Source organism: Oryctolagus cuniculus, chromosome 14 (genome assembly GCF_964237555.1).
Source record: "Oryctolagus cuniculus chromosome 14, mOryCun1.1, whole genome shotgun sequence".
Classification (NCBI taxonomy): Eukaryota; Metazoa; Chordata; class Mammalia; order Lagomorpha; family Leporidae; genus Oryctolagus; species Oryctolagus cuniculus.
This window is the reverse complement of record NC_091445.1, coordinates 30,486,788-30,510,290: the sequence shown is the minus strand read 5'-3', so window position 1 is coordinate 30,510,290 and position 23,503 is coordinate 30,486,788. Positions and strand designations below refer to the sequence as shown.

The window sequence follows — 23,503 nt, the reverse complement described above, 5'->3', positions numbered from 1 at the left end:
TATCTGACGCTGTGACTCAGCTGGCTGTGGTTAAGAATCCTCATGGGGTTTTATGTTATTGTCAGAAATAACTGAGTTGTCATGTACAGTTTTCCTGGATTGCAAGTAACAGAAACCGGCAGAGATTGGTTTACGTTAAAACAGAGAACTTAAGACAAAAACATCGATTGCAAGAAAGTAGGGTAACTCCCACAGTCAAAAGAAAGACTCTGGAAAGGACAAAAAACCACGGGATCTGCAGGCAGCTGGGACTTACTGAGAGTCTCTAGGGAACTTCCCCCAGGATGGATCTGCTCCAGCTGTTTGCCCCCTGAGGCCTTCCAGGCAGGGGTCAGATCCCTGCAACTGGGAATGGGCCACAGGTCTGCCCTCAGCCTGCAGGAGCCAGGGAGCCTTTGATTACAGTCCCCACTCTGCATCCCACTGGAAGAAAGGTGGAGGGTTTGTGACCAGACAGTGGGAATGGATGCTGGAGAGGTAAAAAGCGACCACTGCCCCCCATTGTGGGCTCACTTTAAACTTCTAGTAGAGCAAGCCACACACCCCCCCCCCACGCCCCCACCAACTCCCTGCCACCAGCGGGATGGGGAAATGGAGTTTCTCTGTCAGATCTCTTCCTTCATCCCTCTCAGAGTAATTACGAGCTGCTGCTTCGCTGTCTCATGACACTGATTATTAGCTAAAGCTAATTCATCAGCTAGATATAGGTGAAACACCTTTAGCTATCTTGGAGGAAAAGCTTAGCAAATTATTTGTCATCCTCCAACCCAAGAAATGTTCTTCCTGTGAGTAAAAGTTTATTAGCTACCGTGAGAGGTCTCTGGGTTCAGCCATTTTCTGTCCCAGCTATAATTAGAAAGCTAGACAAATTATATCAACTGCTAAGGAAAAAATCCACACACATACTCTTTATAATAAATCCAATTTAGTCTATTTGCTTGGTATTAACGGCTGTTAACGTTATGTCCAAACCCCATTCCTTCCTTGTTGAAAAGAACAGTGTGGCTACCGCCAGTACATACAAATGGAGAGTTAATTACTGGGCGCACAGGGCTCTGTGATTCATCACTGCAATGTGGAAGCGAGTGTTGCCAATTGTCAGCTTTTTCCAAACTACACAGTGCTATGTGGTTTATGTCCCAATCAATGGTGGCAAAGCTCCAGGAAGAAATACTACCTCAGTGTCAGCGACTCATTAAGCGCATCAGTCTGGAGGCCTTTGTCAGTGATTTCCAAACCTGGCTCTGTGTCAGAATCCCTGGGTGACATTAAAAAAAAAAAAAAAAAAAAAGGGAAAAAAAAAAAGACATGGTATGCATCGCCAAACCATCTGAATCCAAATATTCTGGGTTGGGTCAGGGGCGATTCAGGATTTTGCAGGGCCTGAGGTTTAGATGATTTGGAGTTCCTCTTTTATCACAGGAGCACAAAATGTCTTGCTCTTACAGATTTTACAAGAACATCTTACCATGTGAGCACATGTCTAGGACCCAGACCCTTGTCAAGGAGAGATCCGTGCGAGTGCTACACTGCCGAAGCTCAAGCTTCATTAGCTTCGTTCCGGGTCAATCTGTCGTTCCAGCCTAAGGACACGTTTTATGTCCGTGCGTGTGCGCATGAGTGTGTATGCATGATGCGCGCACATGCGCACATGCTACGTGTCCCTTGTTTAAGCTCCCGGATGAGCGCATGGGACACTGTCCTTCTGTATCATCTGTGCTACTGGTTCCACTCTCCTCCGTTTGCTTCCTGATTGCAGCATCTTTCCTTCCCCTCTCTTCCTCGTGCCTGCCTCTCGTGTTCTTCCTCTTTCCCCTTTCCATTCCTTTGCTTTGCCCTATTAATTAATCCCTAGCCTGCAAGGATGCCATCCATAGGCCCCATTGCTGGCTTTGGAGGCAGAAATCCTTGCTGGACGTTTAAAAGTAGTAGACGGTTGTATTAGCAGACTGGCAGTGCTAGGGACTGTGGGTAAGAAGATAATAGACAAAATCAAAAAAAGAATACAGAAAGTTGAGTGTTCTAACTTTATTCTTATTCGCCCCTCAACTATAAAAACCAATGGAAGTGCTTTGAATTTTATGTTTTTCTTTCCTTTGCCTCTCTCGTGGCAGAAACACCCAAGAGGGAAAGTGATTACAGGGATCTAAAGCCGATCCACACTCCAGACAGCAGCCCCCGCCTTCCACCTGCTCTGCGCACAGTTAGGGAGGAATAAGTGAGCTACACTTTCTGTGTTTAGCTTTAGTTTGTAAATAGCTGTATGCTTTTTTTCCCCACATGATTTCACATGTCTTTAGGTGTTGGATTTTTGGCATCAGTAAGTGTTTGCTTTAAGAAGCACCGGGTAAGAGAGACAAGTCACTGTAGGAAATGTCAAGTTCTTCATTTTATTCTAGTAAAATTAAGTGATCTGTCCGGTAGAAACTGATTATTTTGTGTGTGCTTGTTTTCTATGTGTTTTTTTCTTACTTTGTAAAAATAAAACATGCCTCGTATGGAAATGTTTTCAATATGAAAACATATAAGGAAAAATATATTACTCATTATCTGCCCCCAGGCAAAAAACCTGCAGCCATCATAGTGATTGACATGTGTAGCTACTCCATAAATATTTTTAGAATAAAAGAATGATTGTGAACTCTAGAGAATAAATCATACCCCTTTCTGGGTGGTTTTCCCTCACTGTGATATCGAACATGTGTATATTTAAATGAATGTAGTATACCGAATACTAAGAAATAAAGCCGCTGTGTACAGCAGTGATTAAGGGTGGTCTTTGGCCCTCTTGCTGGAGTTTGTATCCAGTAGAAGAAACCAGTATATCCCTACCAGTACAAGGACATTGAAACACACTAGGACATAAGGGACAGCCTTGTAAAATACCATGCAAGATACTTCCTCCAACTGTGAGAGCAAAGAAAAGATTTCTCTTCTGTTGCCCTCCTTGACTTTTCTCTCTCAACTCCACATCCAGTCCAAGTGCTATGGGTCCAGTCTTCAAAATCCATGCAGCATTCGGCCCCTTCTCTCCATCTCTGAAGTGCAGAGCAAGGCCGATCCACGGTCACCTCTTGCTTGTGGTGATCTCTTATTGGTCTCCTTGTTTCTGTTCTTGCCTCTCTACAGTCTGTTCTCAACTCAGAAGCCAGAGCAATGCTTGGAAGATTGAAGTCAAATCTCTTCTCTTCTCTGCCCCACATGTGTAGTGGATTCCTCTTTTCATTGGGAGTATAAACCAGCCTTGTTAAAGATGATTTTCCCACCCTCTTTGCCATTAACCCTTGTCCTCATCCCAGCTGTTCTTCATCAGTCTAGAACAAAGCAGCCATATTCCGCCGCCCCCCCCCCTCGCCCCCCCAGCCTTGGAAACGGGTCTGCCTGGCTCGCTCCTCTGCTCCTTCACATTTTTGATCAAATGTCACTGTCTTTTCGAGGCCTTTTCAGGGGGTTCCCTAATTAAAATTATAACACTGCCTCCCCTTTCCCAAGGCAGTCTCACCGTCTGAGAAATTCCGTATTCTACTCGTTCATTTCTATACAGTATAGAAGCTCCCTTAGGACGCAGATTTGATTTTATCCCCAGCTCCTGACACATTACCTGACACCCAGTAGGTCCTCAGCTAAAACTTGTTGAATGGAAGAAGAGGTGGTCTCTTCACTCTGCTGTTACCCCCACACAGCCCCCGTCTTGCTCTGGTTGGCCACCCTGACACCTGAGTGTGTTCATGGATCTCCGTAAATGCAGAGCGGCGGTCAGCGGATTCACATCCTATCCGGCACACACTGGGTCAAATTGCTGTGTCTGGCATCTGCTTGAAACTGATACTCTGTCTTGACAGTGGTCTAGAGGACGCATTGCAGAATGCAGTCAAGGCAGATGGGTGATGGAGACCCCAGTGTGCTTCCCCATATGTGCATCTTAACACATGTAAGCCCAGAGCTCACGTCTCATAAAGCGAGGAAGTCTATCTGATAGCAGGACTTTGAAGAGGATGCATATTTGATAAAATATATATTATTTTATATATGTATTTATGCAGGCTGGAGTCAAAAAGAATTGTCGAACCAGGGACTTTTCCATTCTCAGCTAATGTTGGAGTGCGAAGGCTTTTTTTGGTCCCCTAAAATTTAAAAAGGGCATTGTCAGAGGAGCCTAGCATTCCATTCAAAGGGCTGGCTGCCGCCAAACACAGCACCACTGGAAACCAGGGTAGAGGGTCAGATTTCCCCTTAGATGTACATTAGTTCCCAGTAAGACCTTGTTTACCACACTTGCAGAAGTCACATAATGGGAAATAGTTCCTTTATACATATCTTTCTGTTTGTAAAATAAAAACAAATAGGAGAAAAAAATATTTATCCTTGCTCCTAATGCATAAAAAGAGCTTTTTAACTTTTTTTTTTAATTATTCCCTTGTACTGACTTCTCTACCAATTTGTTTGTCTCAAAGGAAGGAAAGCAGAGCAGCCTATAAATAATGCTTCCATTTCTGTTTCAGGACACTTAGGGCAGGAGAGCCTCTTCCCAGAAAGGTCACTGCCACAGGCAGCCTCCTCCCTCCGTCAGTCAGACAACACCTGTGTGTTGCTCTTCTGCACTTAGTAAGCAGAGTTATGCAAAATGAATGCCCCTACAGGCGGCATCTGGAAGATACGAGAACAACGCCAAGTGTTCATTCTCTGATGCTATACCACGAGAACAACGCCAAGTGTTCATTCTCTGATGCTATACCCCATGGCTGGGCAGTTGTTTGAATTATATATATTTCCCACTTGATTTTGAGGGATTCAGAGTTTCTAAGTAAAGCCTGCTATCCATACTCCTTGAAATTTTCACAAGTAAATTAGCATGTGAAAAGATTCTTATAACCTTACTTTTTTTTCCCCTGAATTTACTTTCTTATTTTAAGTTTCACGTCTCTGCAAATAGACTAGGCTGACTTTACTAGTAGTTTCTTTCAAATTGCATGGAAAGATATCCATATTTAGAAAACTATTCTTTGCCATAGTGTAATGATCGAGAAAAGTATGTACCTTCCCTTCTTCATTAATGTGATTTAATACTTATCTGCTAAGTACTTACAAAGAGAGCTGTGCTAGGATTTTGTTTTTATTTTTGTTATTTTTTATTTTTTAAGAGTCATTTTATTTATTTGAAATGAATAACGAGAGAGAGAGAGAGAGAATCTTTGATGCTCTGGTTCACTCCACAAATGGCTGCAATAGCCAGGGCTGTCTCCCACATAGGAGCACTTGGGCCATCCTCTGCTGCTTTCTCAGGCCCATTAGCAGGGAGCTGGATCGGAAATGGAGCAGGCGGAACTCCAGCCAGCACCCATATGGGATGCTGGTGCTACAGGCACCAGCCCCAAGGATTTTTTTAAAAGAGATATAACACGTTGAAAAGATGTACAATATGAGCGATTCTTATGGAAATAAAAATTAAAATACACAGGGAGGTACCATTCCACGCACCAGAATGACTCTAATGAAAGATACACACGTTTACCAAGCATTGGCAAGGGTATGGGGAAACTGGAGCCTTCATACAAGTGGGCACGCACAGAAGTACAGCCACTTCCGAAAACATTTTGGCAGTTTCTTATGAAGTTCAAAATATACTTATCACATGACCCAGGAATTCTGCTTCTGAGAAGTTACCCCGACACGTGAAAACACACAGATCCGCACAAAGTATGCTTATCTGCCTAGCACCATTACTCATATTAGGCCCAATATGGAAACTGGCCAGATGTCCACCAGAAGCATGGAAATACTATGCAGCACCGAACATGAACACAGCACACCTAACAAGGCAGAGTTAGCCCCTCACATGTGGTGGGCAGCTCAAGTTCCAGAAGTGTTTGGTGTTTGGGTCGATGCAAAACCATGAGTGCGAGCCTGTGTGACCGGAAGTGAAGGCAATGGTTACCCTTTATTTGGGGAGTCATGCTGACTGAAGTGGGGAGGCAAGGACTTGATCTGTTCTCTGTCTGGATTCTGCTATACAGCAGCGCTAGCTTTGTGAAAGTCCCCCGAGATGCCAGCCTGGGACACGTGCGACTTCCTACAAGTACGTTACACTTCCAGTCGCTTCACTCAGACTCTGACAAATGAGTGGCACTTGATTCTCAGAGATTCAGAGATCCCAGATACAGCAAACTCCACATTTGCCCTTTCAAAGACTTCACGATCCAGTGAGGAAGGCCGACGGATTGATAAATAGCTTCGACGTGAAATAAACTGACAAGTATCTCATTAGAAAATAAGTGCAGTGGGGCTGGCGCCGTGGCTCACTTGGTTAATCCTCCGCCTGCAGCATCAGCATCCCATATGGGCGCCAGGTTCTAGTTCCGGTTGCTCCTCTTCCAGTCCAGCTCTCTGCTGTGGTCCAGGAGGGCAGTGGAGGATGGCCCAAGTGCTTGGGCCCCTGCGCCCGCATGGGAGACCAGGAGGAAGCACCTGGCTCCTGGCTTCGGATCGGCGCAGTGCACCGGCCATAGCGGCCATTTGGGGGGTGAACCAACAGAAGGAAGACCTTTCTCTCTGTCTCTCTTACTGTCTAACTCTGCCTGTCAAAAAAAAAAAAAAAAGAAAAGAAAATAAGTGCAGTGATATAAAGGAAAATATCTACAAAAAGGGCAACCAGGACAAATATGTCAGTGTTTGCTCAATGCCTGTCTTGCCGCACATAACAGGGAGACGCTAATAAGGTAGAAGAAAGAGCATAAATTAGAAGTGAAGAGATTAAACAGTATTGGATTATCTATCGGCGGTAACTTCCGTGTGAGAGGCCAAATTGTTTTGAAAGATCAAGACACATGGGCTATCTGTACGCTCAGAGGTGAGCTCATTTGTTTTCGGTTGACTGACTTTGCCTGAGTTGTAGGTTGTTCAGTGCCGGGGGCGCTCGGCCCTCAGCTGCACACAGGACCCCAGAAGTGAGAATGGCTTCTCTGAGTAGGATCTCCAGGGGCGGGACTCAGGCATCTGTACTTTGTCTGGGCACCTGCGATTCTCCCAAAAGCCAGGGTTAGGGACGACCGCTGTAACCCCACAGGGTGTCAGGAACCCTCGCAGGGACCATCCACACAACAAATGCCCCTGAAAGTGCCATTTCTTTGTTTTTGGAGCTTCTGCGCTGTGGTTTCTACGGAAAAAAAAGGGGGGGGGGCATATGTATCCCTTTGTAATGGTGCCAAGAAATTTCTTTGCAAATGGCTTTTATCCAAGTATTACATGAAAGATATGAATCCTACTGTTAAATTTTAACCCTCTTTCTTTCAAGCCAGTAGGGAATTATTTTTTCTGATTTTATTGTAGGTACAGAGCTCCATAGCAGAAGATCGAGCTGAAAAGGGCCTAATGGCACATGCACATCTCTTGCTAATACACTCGTGTGACGCATCTTTCTCCTATGAGGGGAAGAAAACGTATTTTTAACCCTAATATTTATATATCAGATCTTTCACTGTGAAAATAATACCTGCTTTCACTTGGGAAGTCTTAGTCGCCTACTTAGTTTATTCACTGTTGTCTAAGATTAGCTTATCCGGGCTTTTATTTAAGTCTTTATTTTGAAATATTTTTAAATTACAGAAAAGTTGCAAAAATAATACAGTGTCTACTCCTCATCTAGCTACACCTAATGATAACAACTCCTATAACCATAGCAGGATTATTCAGTAATCAACAAATCTTACTTAAATCTCACCTGTTTTCCCCTAACTTCTTTGTTCTGAGATCCAATCCAGGATATCCCATGTGGTGTGTAGCTGTTCTTGCAGCAGTCTTGTAAATAAATAACCAAATAAATACATAAATAAGCAAGAAGGGAAGGCTCTTCCTTTTTTTTCTTTTATTTATTTATTTGAAAGTCAGAGTTACACACAGAGAGAAGGGGAGGCAGAAAGAGAGAGAGAGAGAGAGAGATCTTCCTTCCACTGGTTCACTCCCCAATTGGCCCATCCGAAGCCAGGAGTCAGGAGCTTCCTCCAGGTCTCCCATGTGGGTGAAGGGGCCCGAGGACTTGAACCATCTTCTACTGCTTTCTCAGGCCATAGCAGAGAGCTAGATGGGAAGTGGAGCAACCAGGACTCAAACTGTGAGAGGCCAGAGCCACGCCATGACAGGTTTCTCACGAGACAAAGGAACTGGCTAGGCCCAGGATGCGCCTGGTAGGAGAAGATGAAACCTGACATCGAGCAATCCTTGGTCTGGCAGGACCAGGTAGGGGCAACCAACAAGGTGGGCCGTCCTTGGTCCTGCAGGGCCAGGGGAAGGACGGAATACTTGTTTGCCCTGGCACTATAAAAACCCCAGGAACAAAGAGAAGGGGGTCTTGGTCTCCCAGCACTGCGTTGCACAGGAGGCCAGGGCCCCAGCATGCTGGACCTACAGATAAAGTCCCTTTGTTCTTTGCATTTCGGTGAGTCTCCCTGGTTCTTTCTATCTGGGCAATCCCGAACACAACAAAACCAGCACCCATTTGGGATGCCGGCACTACAGATGAGGGTTTTAACCTGCTGTACCACTGCACCGGCCCCCTCAAATAAATAATCTTTAAGAGAAAAAAAAAAAAGAAGAAGAAGAAGAAGAAGAAGAATAGGGCTGTCACTGTGGCATAGAATGTAAAGACACCGCCTGAAGCACCGGCATGCCATATGGGTGCCGGTTCAAGACCCGGCTGCTCCACTTCCTATCTAACTCTCTGCTATGACCTGGGAAAGCAGTAGAAGATGGCTCAAGTCCTTGGGCCCCTGCACCCGCATGGGAGACCTGAAGGAAGCTCCTGGCTCCTGGCTTCGGATGGGCCAATTGGGGAGTGAACCAGTGGATGGAAGATCTCCCTCTCTCTCTCTCTGCCTCTCCTTCTCTCTCTGTGTAACTCTGACTTTCAAATAAATAAATAAAAGAAAAAAAAAAAGGAAGAACCTTCCCTTCTTGCCTATTTCTGTATTTACTTGGTTATTTATTTACAAGGCTGCTGCAAGAAGTCCATGGGAAATGGAATTGCAAGTGAAAAAAAATTGGGTGCAAAGACTTACTATTTTTTTATTTTTAAAATTTTTAGCTGCTTTTCAACAGATTCAATATAGTTCATAGATGCAATTCTGAGAATATAATGATATTCTCTTCCTCCCTCTCCATTTCTTTTTTTAGTTTTTGAGATAACATATTTTAAGTTTATATTACAGTAGAAAGGCTTAATGCTTCACCAAATAAGAAGTTTAACAAGTACAAAAGTGAAAAGACCCTAGTTTAGTGGGACTATGAACAATGACTATCAACAATCATTGGATGGAAGGTGACCTATTTGACCCATAGACAGCATACGAAAATGGAAAATGTTTTGTTATAAAACAACTACACATGGATTTCAAAAATGGGGATACCAAAATTAGCTTATCTTTTAATTCCACTTTTTCCATAACCTTTTTGCAATACCCTCATGTATCAGTATGGACTTGTGGGTACTTATGAACGATAATTAAGTGCTATCATTATTTTGATGCTCAGATCGTTCCAGTTTTGGCCATCGGCAGCCCCTTTTAATTAGATGCTGCATCATTTTGACATGCTCTCATCCTTTTTAAAACACTTGTTTTTCTTATAGCAGTGAATGTTCCAGGCTCATATTTTCCCTGTCCCAGTCCTGGATTCAGCCATTTTTCTAAGAAGCCCTGTTTCTTTTCTTGAAGAATGATATTTAGAAACCAAGATTTCAGTGCTACTGGGTACATTGCCTCTAGTCCATCCCAGCAGAAGGAGCTAGATAATATCTGTATGTATACTCCCCAGACCTACACTACACCGTATTTAAGATTCATTTGCATATCTCTGTGAGTGTATATGCATTTATAGATGAGTGCATTCTAATACCTCTAATTCCAGTTCAGTACCACAAGGCTCCCTTGTAAGCCTCTTCCCCTTCCTTACTTGTAACCTCTTTGTCTAACAAAGACTGGCTGCCATTATTTACATCCTGGATTACACATAATGTAGTTAGTTATTGAAATGCTAACTCGTACCTCTGTGAGAAGTAAATTTACTAACTAGAATACATATTTGCTTACAGTTCCTTTTGGTTTTATCTCACAATATCCAGTCAAAATGATGTTTTTCATTGTGTCATAAATTAATTCTTAATTACCATCCCCTTCAGTCTGGTTTATCATTTATCTGGGTTATGTTGTGCATTTGCAGTACTATTGGATTCACTTGTTGCTGTTTGTATTTCTCTTTGGGGTCCCTCTGCTGTGGATTCTGGGGAGTAGGTAGAGCATGGGTATTAAAAAAGAAGATACCCCACCCCGATGCCCACCTACTGTGCCTCCTTGTTTCCTCTCCTTTTCTTCCAACCCCTAAAGTGAAACTGTCTTCTGTGGTTCTGATTTCCCCTTCTCACAGTACCTGTGCACAAATCTCTCTTATGTCTTATACAAAGGCTGGCGGCATGCCGTATGAACTCTTTTGAGCATTGCTTTACTCCACGTAATAATTTAGAAATCATTCTAGGTAAGATCCTAGTGATTCTCCTTGTTCATTTTTTACAGCTGCCTAAGTGTTATGCTATGTGAGGGTAGCATCTTTTATTCAGCCACTTTCCTGTGTGTGAGCTATGTGCATTCTTTTGCAATTACAACCAGTGCGCCAATAGTTCAGTGTGTATATAAGTAATTTTGTATTATTAGATCTGTATTTTCAAGGCAGATCCCTAGATGTGGAATTTCTTAGTCAAAATTAAATTCATATATGCTTGTACCTTTCAGTCTCTCTATCACCTATGAAAGTGCCCGTTAATGGGTTCATGTATATCCTTGATCAGCATGCAAGTTACTGAACAATAGCTTTTAATTCGCATAGCATTTTGAAAAGTTAGCTTTCTTCATTAGTTGCACTTAACCCATAAAAAAAAGCTATTAAGATTGCATTGGAATCAGGAATTAGCCTTGCATAATTTATCCCTTTTCAAGGCTCAATAAATAGCATTGTAATGTGTCACTAGTTCCTAATGAAGACAGTAATCATGCATTACATTTACAACCCTATCAACTCAGGTTCAGTCTCCAAGTTCATGAGCACTGACAGAGAACGAGCAGTTCAAGAACTGTAGCAGCGACATGTTGACTGAGTACTTACAGAACGCTTTCATTTGCCCAAAGCTTTTTATTTTTCAGAAGTTTTCTAAGTCTTTCATTTCCTATCAACTGTACCACTGCAGGAGAGTTTGGGAAAATATCAAATAAATGAATCCATTTGTGGAGTACAAAGTCCCCTACTTGTCTTATCCATGTACGCCACAAACCAACCCTGTGAAGTAGACAAAACGTGTAGACAACATCTGCATTAGCCAGGTGAAGAAGCTGAGATGCAGAAGAGTTAAATGCCCTCCTGAGGTCAGGTGTCTAAGAAGTGAGGCTAGCACTGAACTTGAGATGATAATGACCGAGTTTCATAACGAACTCCAGGACGCCATATGGAATCAGTTACAGGCAGAGGGTAGACGCTTAGCTACCTATAATCTGTAACGTTGAAGTCTTAAGTGGTGGTAAAGACATACGAGTACATTCTGAATGTGTGCAGGCTCCACCCTGCCCTCGGGTGCTGCTGCACAACTGGGTGAGTGCTAGCTTTGGAGCCCAACAATCTGTTTGCATCCGAGTTCTCCCTTTTCTGGGAGTCAGGGACCAGTTTTCTTAGCTCTGAGACGCATATCATTCTGCAGGGACACAGAGAGCTTGCTCAGAGAGGCCCTCTCTGATAATCCTGTTCTCTTCACCATGGCCAGCCCTCATCCTTCCCAGCAGCCGTCACATTGTAGCAATCTATTTGCTTTTCATTTCATTCTTCTTTAAATTTTATTTGTCACAAATTCTGCATGTTGGCGTGGCATCATGGGATGTAGTGTTCAGTGGATAAATTGTGTAATGTTGAAATTGGGGTAAACAGATGGTCAGATATGTGTCGTTTCTGTATGGTGAAAATATTTAAAATTCTTTTTAAAAAAATTTACAGTACATTATCATTACCTATAGTCACAGTACAATAGAACACCAGAGCGTCCTATTCCTGTTTAGCTGTAACCTAATCACCGTTTCCCAAGCCCTCCATCCCCCTATTAGAGCACGCTTACTTTGATGCCTGTTTGCATCTCATCTGTCTTGTATACTTGAAGCTTCATGGCGTCAAGGCCTGTGCTGGTTTTTGCTATTCCATATCTGAAGTGGATCTTGCCATTCCCTGTACTTATTTTTATTTCAGCCACACAGAATGACCTGTGCCTCCCCACCGCCAAATCCCCTGCTGTTTCTCATCTCTCCACCTTGCACCTACTGTCTCCTGTGCCCAGCACACTTGCCCTGGCTCGTGGTTCTTCTGGAAAAGGCTTTTTCATACCTCAAGACCTCGGTCAGCCCTCTGTGAGGGTTCCCAAGGGATCCCTCCTCCCATGAGGAGGGCAGTCCCGTGCCTCCTGACATGTCCCATGATAGATCTAGCCACCTTGTTGTCATTGGTGTGCTCCCCAAACGTTCCCAAGGACCCACTCTGTACCCAGCCCATGCTAGGTGCTAGACAAACAGCGGTGAATAGGAATTGTCACCCTGACGGGGGAAGAGGGCCACAAAAAGATAAACAAAAATAATAGCATTTCCAATAGCAGTAAATGATAGCGTGATCGATTCTGAGGATCTGACCTTTGACTCGAGGTCTGAAGGAGGAAACAGAGTTAGGAGTGGAAAGTAATGGGGCATGAGATCGGGTTGTGTCTGCATATTTGGCTGTTGCATCCCCACCTCCCACCTCCACTCAGCCGGTCTCTGAACCCTGAAGATCTTTGCCTCCCCAGAGCCCAGCTCAGGCCTGGTGTGTACAACACAGTTCTGATAGGCTGGTGGTGCAGCCTATGGAAGCTGTCAGCTGCCTGGCCCATGACCTGATGTGTAGCCCTGGCTGAGAGCTGACTCCCAACTTCAGTCCACTTCCCCACTCACTCTCCTGTGGTGCTGAGAAAGTTGTTCACGCGCCACGTGACTCAGTTTCTTGATCTTTAAAGTGAAGGAACAGTAACACTTCGGAGGGTGACTGAGAAGGAGAAAGCAGGTAATGCACCTGAAATTCTCAAGCCAGGGCCTGGCCCAGCAAAAGCATTCAGTGATGGTTGGCAGAAGTGCTCTCGCGCTCCTCAAATGTTGATGGAATAAATGAATGAGTTAAGCAATAGCAAAGTTTAATTCTAACTCCATTAAACAGAACTGGGTCAAAACAAAAGCCAAATACCCTGATTCTTCAGTTGTGTTATTTATTATATATTTTAATTGGACTAGAAAGCAAAAAGAAAACACTAAACCCCAGAGATGTTAGCGCCCAGAGTTGATAGCTGTTGACTCTTAGTTTACTTATAAAGCAGCCCCTGAAACCATCTCACATCATTTGATTTACCTTTTTCTGAATAGTAGAAGGCTTTCATGTTCCAGCCCCAAACCTCAACCTTCCTCCCTGGGACCGTCTTACAACTTGTGCTTTGTCTTCTTTGAAAATCATAGTTTGAGCATTTGGCATTGAGAAAGGATTTCTTAGATGTATCTTCTAGTTTGCTTATCTTCAGGATATCATAACCAATGGAAGTTTTGACCATACCAGGGAGAACAACGGGTTTCTCAAGTCAGGGACACCAATGGAAACTCAGTCTATTACCCAAAGATGTTATTCAGGGCACTTCAGCAAACTGGGAAACTTTTGATGCTCACTTGTAAACATGAGAGCATTAACACACTGTTGTCAAGCGGAATTAAAAAAGAAAAAAATCCTTCTTCTATGGTATTCCATTGGAAAACGCTGGAAATCCTGATTGTTTTTGTAAAAATTAGATGTCTGGGTCCTTAGAGGTGCCTTGATACTGGAGTTTGTGAACCTGAGTTTTCTAGTTAAAAAGAAAAAAGAAAAAAAGAAGAAGTACTATGATTATTAGCAAAGAGATTTTGCCAAGTGTTCTTTTCTATGAGCGACAAGAGTTAATGTTTATTTACACAGGTAATTCACTCAGTTCTTAGCAATCCAGTCAATGCATTTTGGAAAATATCATTCACCTTTAACATCACAGAAATCAACTCATGCATGCTATCTTAGGACGAGGACATAATTAGGGTTTTTACTCACATAAAGTTATTCTGGCTGGAGGTATCGAATTCTGTTTTTATGCCCCGTGGATGCAGAGGTGTCTGTGTCTAGCAAATTGAAAAAACTGTGGAAGTCACAGGCACCATTTGGTCGCTCGGGCAGCCTGACGGGTTGTGGAGCTTTGGAGGATGCGCGGTGCACAGCCTAGGTTAAGGGATAAACGTTTGCCTTTTCTGAGTTGCACAGCGCTGAGCAGTCACGAGGACCAGAGATGCCGTCATAGCTTTCAGATGGCAGGCTTCATTTTATATGTTAATAGAAGGAAGACTTTGATATGGTGAGGAAATCCACCGTAACAAATGCATTCCCTTTACGGCACTCTAGCATGGCAGCAATTAAATTCAACTGTATGTATAATGTACTCTTAATTCCTAACAGTCCAAACAAGGACTGATGTGAAAAATATTATATACTCTCACATTTTACAGGTCATGAACAGATGGAAATAATTATGCCAATTGGTAAAAAAAAATTCCCATGCACTGTAGCAAACCTCAAAATGGTGTTTACACGGGTTTTTCTTGAAAACAATTATTAATGTTATCTTGGCTGGGGTTTCTTTGTTGCAACTTATAGCTGTCATTCATTTTAATGTATTCCTTCTGTAGGTATGAATGTTTGAAAGTGCAGGTAACCTTGTAGTGAGTAAAACTGATAAAAGGTTATATCCAATGAAAGAGAAATTATGGAATGATTATTCACTTTGCAAAAGGGTTTGTCATAGGGCAAGCTCTCCTAAAGCATTTCAAATTTAATTTGGTTTCTAAAACATTCATTTACACACAACATTTCAGGAACAAATTTAGTGAGGAAATGAGAGAAATCGTCATAATTAGATGGAGGTCCCCGATGCCGCCAGCATTAATGCTTCTGCCTCTCTGTCCCTCCCTGCAGCACTGATTGCTATTGGGCGCTACAGCATGACCATAGAGACTGTGGATGTTGGATGGTGTAAAGAAATCACAGACCAAGGAGCCACCTTGATTGCACAGAGCAGCAAATCCCTGCGGTATTTGGGGCTGATGCGATGTGATAAAGTAAGAGTCGCCCATCCAGTTCTGGTTTTTTACCTGTCAGTACAGTAAATAGCTTGATGTCATATTCCTTTTCCTTTCCTTTTCTCTCCCTTATCCATATCTATACCTACACACACACACACACACACACACACACAGGTATGTATGTATATGTGTATGTGTATGTATGTATATGCAATTTTGATCTAATTTTCTAACCTGTGCATTTCTGACTTAATAATGAGTTTTGTGCTTCAGCAGAAAGAAAATGCAATCATACACACAGTCAACTTGGATGTTGACATGCTACTCCTAAGTCCATGGACCAAAATTAAAAGGTTGCATGGCAAACTGCAATTTGCAGGGTCTAACAGTAAAATTCAATTGTGAGTTTCCAGTTTCCTACAACAATAGAGTGGAAAAAAAATACCCAACTGGTTTTTCACAAGTGTGTAATTTCAGGGTCCCACATCTATGAGCTGTGGCCTTGTGTGGGCAAGAAGGGACCAGGGAGGAGGTGTGTGGGAAGTGGCGTGACCCCACACTTCAGATGGCACTCCTAGCACAGGATGAGACATGGTCCCAGAGGCCGGGGAGAAGGCCTGTGCAGCTGGCCAGGGACAGTGTCTACTGGGGGCCTGTGATGACTGGGAAGATAATAGCAGTTATATAGATGCCCAGGCCCTGGCCCTCGAGGGGTGTCTTCCCCTTTGTGACTTCCATGTCGTCCCATACAAACCTTAGAAATGGTTATGTGCACTGTGGAGGGGAGAAGAAAGACCAGGCACTGGCCCCAGGCTGCTCAGCCAGGACTTCACCCCAGGCTCTCAAAGACTGGGTCCCATGCTCCTTGATGAATCTGCAAGCAGTGTCCGGCCATGGAGCCTGCTTCCTTGGTAACGGACCACTTCCGGTGCTTCCTTGATCAGCAGATCCTGGCACCGTTCCCGAGTTCACACACGTGTGCTGCCTTGGCAGTGGTGATTAGGGGTGCTTCTACAAGAGCAGGCGTTTTCTAAAATGGGGCAAATGTAGGGGCAATAGAAGAATGGCTGAAAGCCCTTATGTGCTTTGTCATTTTTGTTAATTGGCTGAATTCTTTGCTCAGAATGCTTTAAAATCCCAATTTATACTGGACCTTTTTCAATTAGTTATGTTTAGAGAGATTTTAGCATGTATTCTTAGCCCAGCCTAGAAAGCGACTTACTCTGTAACTAAGCAACAGCACTGGGACCCAGGGGTTGCAAGTCTCGCTCAGCTCTCTACCAACCCGGCTGCTTTCAAATGACTTCTCTGAGAACAAGTTGAAGGGTCCACAACGGGCAGGGTGCTAGAAACACGGGACAGGGACAGCAGAGCTCCTCAGCTCCTGGAAGGAATTGCTACGCGAGTGCTGCCTGACCACAGACACAAGGCTGTGTGCATGCACATGTCTTTGTGCGTCTACCAGCATTCTCAGAGATCACCAGATTTCTACTCCGTACCCTTGTAGATCTGTTGAGAGCAGCTCCACCCCCCAGAGGTGAACTGTAGAAGTTGTATGTTCCTGTTGACACAGCAGAGTGTCCCAGACAGGTTTGCAGACCAACATCTCACTGATTGGAAGTTTAGGCATGGGTGCATTTCTGCGCAAGTGCAGGTAAGTCCAGAATGAGACAGGGAGAGGCTGTTCTGCTTAGCAGTATCCCTGGAGGTCTTATCCTTTCTGCGGGTGGCCTCTGAGTCCTGTCTCCAGCTAGACAGCTGCTTCGGCAGCCCATTGGCTCTAGCGTGAGGTCATCTGGCCAAGAGCTACCCCAGGGGATGCTGGACCCGGCCTTAAGGAGATGCATCTCCTTAAGACTTAAGGCATCTCGGAGCCAAACAGGAGAGGTTCCATGAGAACAAAGACGTTTCCAAGCCACACACAGGGTGCACAGAAAACACAGTGAGGCCCGTCATTGGTTCAGTTGGATGGAAACCTAAAGTAGCTATTCAGCTTTCAAAGGTTGTATTTTGCCATTCATCTCCAGATTTTCAGATATCAGTGAGATTCAAAGAGAAATGTGAGTAGTGAAGGAAAGAGGTTGGTAGACAAGGAAGACATGGTCCCTGGAGCCACAGTGCAGGCGCACATCTGGGCTCTGTAGTCAGGTTGGCCCTCACTGTCCATTTCCTCATGCCTAACGTGACACAGGTGCTACTACCTGTCTTGTAGGATGGTGAGCCATTGAATGAGTTAACTTACATAAGGCTACTTGAAAAAGTTTGTGCAAAAATGGAATTAAAAGGTAAGTTTATTTGGGGGGCCAAAAGTTTTTGAAATTCATGCATTGCTATTTCAAAATACACATTTTCCATGGTATTTTTTGAAGACCCATCTTACAGCTGACATTTTTAAGAGTGCTGAAGGAATTACAGAATACTTAGATAAACAAGAGACATATGATGCTGTCGGGTTGGAAAACTCAATATGGTTAACATGCCAGTGTTCCCCATGCAAACCAAGTGTGGGAGGACCTGGAGCTGGACATAATATCTAATATCTGTCGCTCCCCCTGGCCACTTTCCCCACTTCCGCGGGGGAGCGGCACACCACTGGCCGGCTCTCTCTGGGGCTGCACAGGTGTTCCTTCAGATGTTCCTCTTAGATGTTCCTGGTGCATGTTGTCTCTCTCCTCCTTTATAGTCCTCTTCCACCAATCCCAACTCTGCTACCCACACGCCGAGTACGCTGCTCTCCTCCAATCAGGAGTAGGTCCTACAGTTTATTGGTTGAACTGGAGGCAGCTGTGTAGAAGCTGTTTCTCCCTTCTCAGCGCCATATTGTGGGAGAGCAGATGCATAGAAATAAGTCTTAATTCCAGTAACTTAGTCTAGTCCGAGTTGCTCCCAGTTGCTCCCCACAATATCTGTTGTGTACACGAGGGTGCCTCAATTACTTTATTAAAACCAATTTAAAAATAAGTGTATTTAGTGCAAAACAATGTTGAAATCCATGCATAGTGCTTTTGCAATATATATTTTCCATGAGGTGTCTGAAGACCCTTTGTATAGGAGCATTTAGAATAATGTTGATTAGATATAAAATATTGTTACTGATTCTTCTCATCCTCAATGTCATTATATTAACCTGTGCTGTGATATTTCCAAAATTCCAAACAAGAAAAAATTATGTTGCCTACTATCGCATATTGAGAGGAAATTAAAAACGGTGGAGGAGGAATAAACTCAGATGAGAGGCGATGCACTTTCTCTTCCCCTAAATCTAAAACGAGGGTTATTATTTTATATTACAAAGATATAAATAGTTGTACTTTCTACACACTTTGCGGTGGAAAACTAATGCCTCCATGAGATATTGTATTTGGAACCAACTTAATAACCTCCCCAGGCACAGGGACAAAGAAAGGCTTTTAGTAGGGAGAAAGGGTGAGTGAAAGATACGGCAGTACAACTGGGGAGGGAAACTGAAATCAGAAAAATAAAGGTGGGAATAAGAATAGAAACAGGAAACAGAAACACTTTGATCAGGGAACAGAGAAGTAGATTCTGTGCCTATCTCAGGCTGTGACCATCTGTGCCAACCAGGTGTTCAAGGTGTTAATTAATGTGGGCCTCTTTTCTCCCCATACCTTAACCAAATCTGCTAACCACTTAGAAAACCCATTCATTTGGCTTTTTCCCCTGCCGGCTACCCACCAGAGCCAAAGGAGAAGGCAAGAGACTGGAGCCCTGCAGGGTGACACCTCAGGTCAGGAGTATGGTCACTGGGGTCCCTGCCCCTGGGGTCCCTGCCCTGGGCAGAGCTGAGGTGTGTGAGGTCTGTGTGGCCTGCATTCGTGTCCTGGGATCCTGTGGTCCTGAGAAATACTGAAGTCTGTATTGTATTTTCCTTCACATGCAGTTACATTGAGGGTCACTTATATGTGACTCGGGGGCTATGCTTTCCCAACCTAGTGCTTTTTCCCCCCTTCGCTTTAGCTTTTGAGGAATTGCAAGAATAATCAGATGCACTGCATTGATTTTCGGGGAAAGTGGCCCATCATCCCCTCTCCCCCTCTCTCCTGTTAGGCAAGCAGAGAACGGGCAAGAAAATACTAAACCTGTTCTTTGCAGAGAAAAGCAACATATACTCATGTTCACAAACTATGTCAAAGCTAAACTGCAGCGAATGTGTTTGGCTGTGGCCGTGGTGCGTGCCCCACCATTCTGCACAAGCAACACTGCCCGTGCAGCTGCAGAGTTCAGACTTGCACCCAGAAGCCCCTGTTGGAGTAGCTTTTCCGATTGCTGGATGGATAAGCATGTTAGTGGGTTTTGAAGCTGACGCCACTTAATCTCCTAAACTTCAGTGCATTGAAAGAACCCAGAGAAGAAAACGCTGTGTGAGACGGCTTTGATGAATTGGGGTGAGCTTCCATTCCTAAAGACTGTTCAAAGGCTTACTTAACCTTGGGAATTCGAGCTGACCCGAAATCACCTATCAACTTAACTCGCATTTATTTGACGATTTAGTTAAAAATACTTGTACAATCAATGGGATCCTCTAATAAGAGCAATATGTCTACTCTAGTCTCCACAATAATAGACGGTGACTCAAGTAATAGAAATTGTTTTCACAACTTCAGTGAATTCTAGCCTCCCTGTAGATCTGTTCCTTCTAATATGATATTTTCCCCTCATTTCTCACAAGGCAATTTGGATGAAGAACAAAACTGAAAAGAAGGGTGGGGGGGGGACCACGGGCAAGCTGTAGGGCAAGTGGAAATGCTATGTTTGAGGTTAATGAAAAATGTTTGGGGAGCAAGGTTGGTGGGAAAGGAGGGAGCAGGCATGGCATTGGCTGAGAAGCCGGGGCCTGCCACAGGCAGCCCGGCTGGTGTGGGCAACCTCTGCAGCGTGTGCTAATGCAGAAGTTGGGAGACACAGGGCCCGGATTATGAGCAGTGACTAACATCATAAACGTAGCAATTCTCAAATGCCAGATCCTTGTGCAAAGCAGTTGGATGGAGAAATGCTGGAGCCTTTAAAAGCTCCCTTTCACTTTCTGGTTTCATTTTTTTTTTTTCTTTTTCTTCTTCTTTTTTTTAACTTCATGCAGAACTAATTTTATACACTGTTCATTTGATTTGAAAATGCCAGCGTCTGGGGTATCATTAAAGAGCGTTATTGAGGGAGCCACTCTTGGCAAAGCCTCCCGCTTAGAATGCTTCGTTCTGATGCCCCTGCGGCGTTACACTTGGGAAGTACACAGCCTACCTCGATTTACCTAACGCCTCTCCTCTACCTTGGGCCCTAGTGGGCAGAGAGCTCTCTTCTCCTAGGTCAGGAGAGGTGCCTGGGGCAGGGAGAGGGGCGGGGCGGGGGGGGGGGGTGCCTGGGGGCCACATTACTTAAAGAATAGACGGAAACAGATTGTGAAAGGTCTGCCTCAATGTCCTATGACCAAAGCCTCTTGGAATTTCTTTGATTTCCAGTTGACATAAATTAGAATTACACAGGCGTGAAGGGTCCGCCCCAGAAAAGATCAGAGGCACTGCCAGGGGAGGGGGCGGCCTCCGTGTGATCCTATTGATTATCTGGCTGCCTTCAGGCCAGGGCCTCCGGGGAGCCTGACTAGTATTGATCCACACCATGAAAATAATCAAATTAATTCATTTCTCATCAAACTGCCATTGCCAAGACCTTTCTCCTCCGACTGCCTCCCGTCCCGAAGTTCTCAGCTGAGGAGCAGAACAGGTGACTCCTACATGTAGCTCTGTTGCTCAGGACGCACGAAATGAGCTCCTCATTTAAATGGCAGAGAGATTGTGCGGAATCAATTCCACGAGAAGCCAAGTCTACAAGCAAGTAACGGAAACCAGTCAGCTCTGCTTTTATGACCTGAAAATTTCAAGGGCCAAGTTTTGTGTGCCCAATTGAATGGGAAAACATTCAGGAAGAACTGACCACTGCGTTTTTCAGGAAGTAATTATGGTAGGAGAAAGCCTCAACAGCCTAACTATTTCTGTGGAGAAAATGGAGTTTTTATCAGCTTGCTTAGGAGTCATGGGCAGGAAAGCCCTATGGGGAAAATAATACCCGACTCTGTAACTAATATACAGAATAACTGGAAAAATCAGTTTAAGGGAAAAATAATTTGTGGGGCACTGTGTCCAGGGCCGTTTGGGTCGAGATTCAGCCATGAAACAAAGGGCGGACCTGCCGGGTCCCGCCGGCTTCCCTGCCACGGTTGCACAGCTGTTCCCAGGTTGCCCAGAGCCAAAATTTAAGATTGAAAAATCGGTGCCGTATCAAATAAAATCAAGTGAAAAAGAAAACCTTCTGTGCTAACGAGGCAGGAGCGGGCTGATGCCGGCTGATGGCGGAGCCCCCTGTCCTGGGCCACATAGCCCATCACCCCAGCCGGGCACAGTGCACTGAAGAACGCTGGGAGTGTGGCTACGCCTCTAACATCTGAACTTAACGTCCTCCGCTTGAAGCATCAGCATCTTGTTCCTTTTGCTGATGGAACAGTTTCTCCAGGTGATTTTCGCATAGGAGCACTTTAAAGCACATTTTTACAACCCTCTCCTGATTATTCCTGGTAATTGAAACAGGGAGGAACACATCAGCTGAAATTCAGGGCTCGACTCGCAGCCTCACTGTACTGCAGCGCCTGTCTTCTCTCCTCCCAGCCTCCCCCCGCGTGATGAACTGCGAAGAAGTGGAGGCAGGAAGTCCTTGGTGCACTTAGATAGGAAACCAAGAATCACTGGTGAGGAACCTTATGGAACAGGTGAATGGAGGAGCCCCGTACCCCGCCGCTACGATCTCAACGCCTGCATCTTCACTTGACTGTCTGTGACACCTTGGACACCCCGGTCTCCAGAAACCTCAGATTCACCATCCGAAAAATGGGAAGAATAACAACAACATTTGCCCCACAGGCTTGTTCCAAGGGGAGAGGAAATATTGCAATAAAAGCACTTAGCCCAAAATCAGGCACACTAGGAAGCATTCAATGTTAATCATTTGTTACTTTGTTTATTCAGGTCCTGGTGTGGAATCTTACACTCCATGTATTAATCACCTGCTCCAACAGTTAATGATATTCTAGTGATGAATATAAACTCACATGCTAAGATCATAGAAAAACTCACTTCCTAGGGGCTGGTGTGGTGGCATAGCAGGCCAAGCCTCTTCCTGCAATACCAGCATCCCGTATGAATGTTTGACACCCAGCTGCTCCGCTTACAGTCTAGCTCCCTGCTAATGCACCTGGGAGAGCAGCAGAGAATGATGCAAGTACTTGGACCCCTTCACCCATTTGGAAGGCTTGGAAGAAGCTCCGGGCTCTTGACTTCAGTGGATGGAAGATCTCTGTCTTACCTTTCTCTGTAACTCAGCCTTTCAAATAATAAATGAAAAAAAAAAATCTTGAAGAAAAAACAAAACTAACCTCCTCAGACTCAGGTAGAAATTCTTTTTCAAAAATTAATAAATTATTTATTGGCTGAAAGGCAGACAGAGAGAGAGATCTTCCATCTGCTTGTTCACTACCCAAATACCCGCAATAGCCAGGGCTGGTCCAGGTTGAAGCCAGGAACCTTGAACTCAGTCTTGGGTCTCCCACGTGGCTGTCTGGCACCCAGCTCCTAGAGCCATCACCTGCTGCCTCTTAGGGAGCATCAGCAGGAAGTTGGGCCAGAAACAGTGCCAGGACTTGAACACAGGAACTTCCATATGGGATGCAGAGTCCCAAACTGTGTCTTTTTTTTTTAAGATTTTTTAAAAATTTATTTGAAAGGTAGAGTTAGAGACAGTGAGAGGGAGAGACAGAGAAAGTCTTCCATCCGCTGGTTTACTCCCCAAATGGCCACAACAGCCAGAGCTGCGCTGATCCGAAGCCAGGAGCCAGGAGCTTCCTCTGGGTCTGCCCACGCGGTTGCAGGGGCCCAAGGACTTGGGCCATCTTCTACTGCTTTCCCAGGCATGGCAGACAGCTGGATCGGAAGTGGAACAGCCAGGACTTGAACCCAGGCCTATATGGGATGCTGGCGCCACAGGCGGAGGACTAACCTACTGCGCCACAGCACCAGCCCCCAAACCATGTCTTAACCACTGTTCCAGACACCCACCCCACAGGAAGCAATTCTTAAAAATAGTAGAATCGGATTTTTTCATTGTTAGGACCTATTAAGCTACAGTCAGATTTATAGAAGAAAAAGAAACCTGGAGAGACCACTAACCACTAGTCCTTTCTTTCTGTTTGCTTCTTAAAAAAAAAAAAAAAAAAAAAAAAGCAATACCTGTATAGACTCTTTTAAGGGAATGGGCTT

General features: G+C 44.4%; 1 protein-coding gene across 1 annotated transcript in view; it reads left to right on the top strand.

Annotated features, from left to right (window-relative positions):
* Positions 1-23,503, top strand: part of FBXL17 (F-box and leucine rich repeat protein 17) — a 533,662-nt gene that overhangs the window by 495,824 nt on the left and 14,335 nt on the right. Inside the window, exon 8 of the mRNA XM_002713874.5 lies at positions 15,079-15,221. Within this exon, the coding sequence (XP_002713920.4) occupies positions 15,079-15,221 (143 nt within the window). The remainder of the gene's footprint in view (positions 1-15,078; positions 15,222-23,503) is intronic.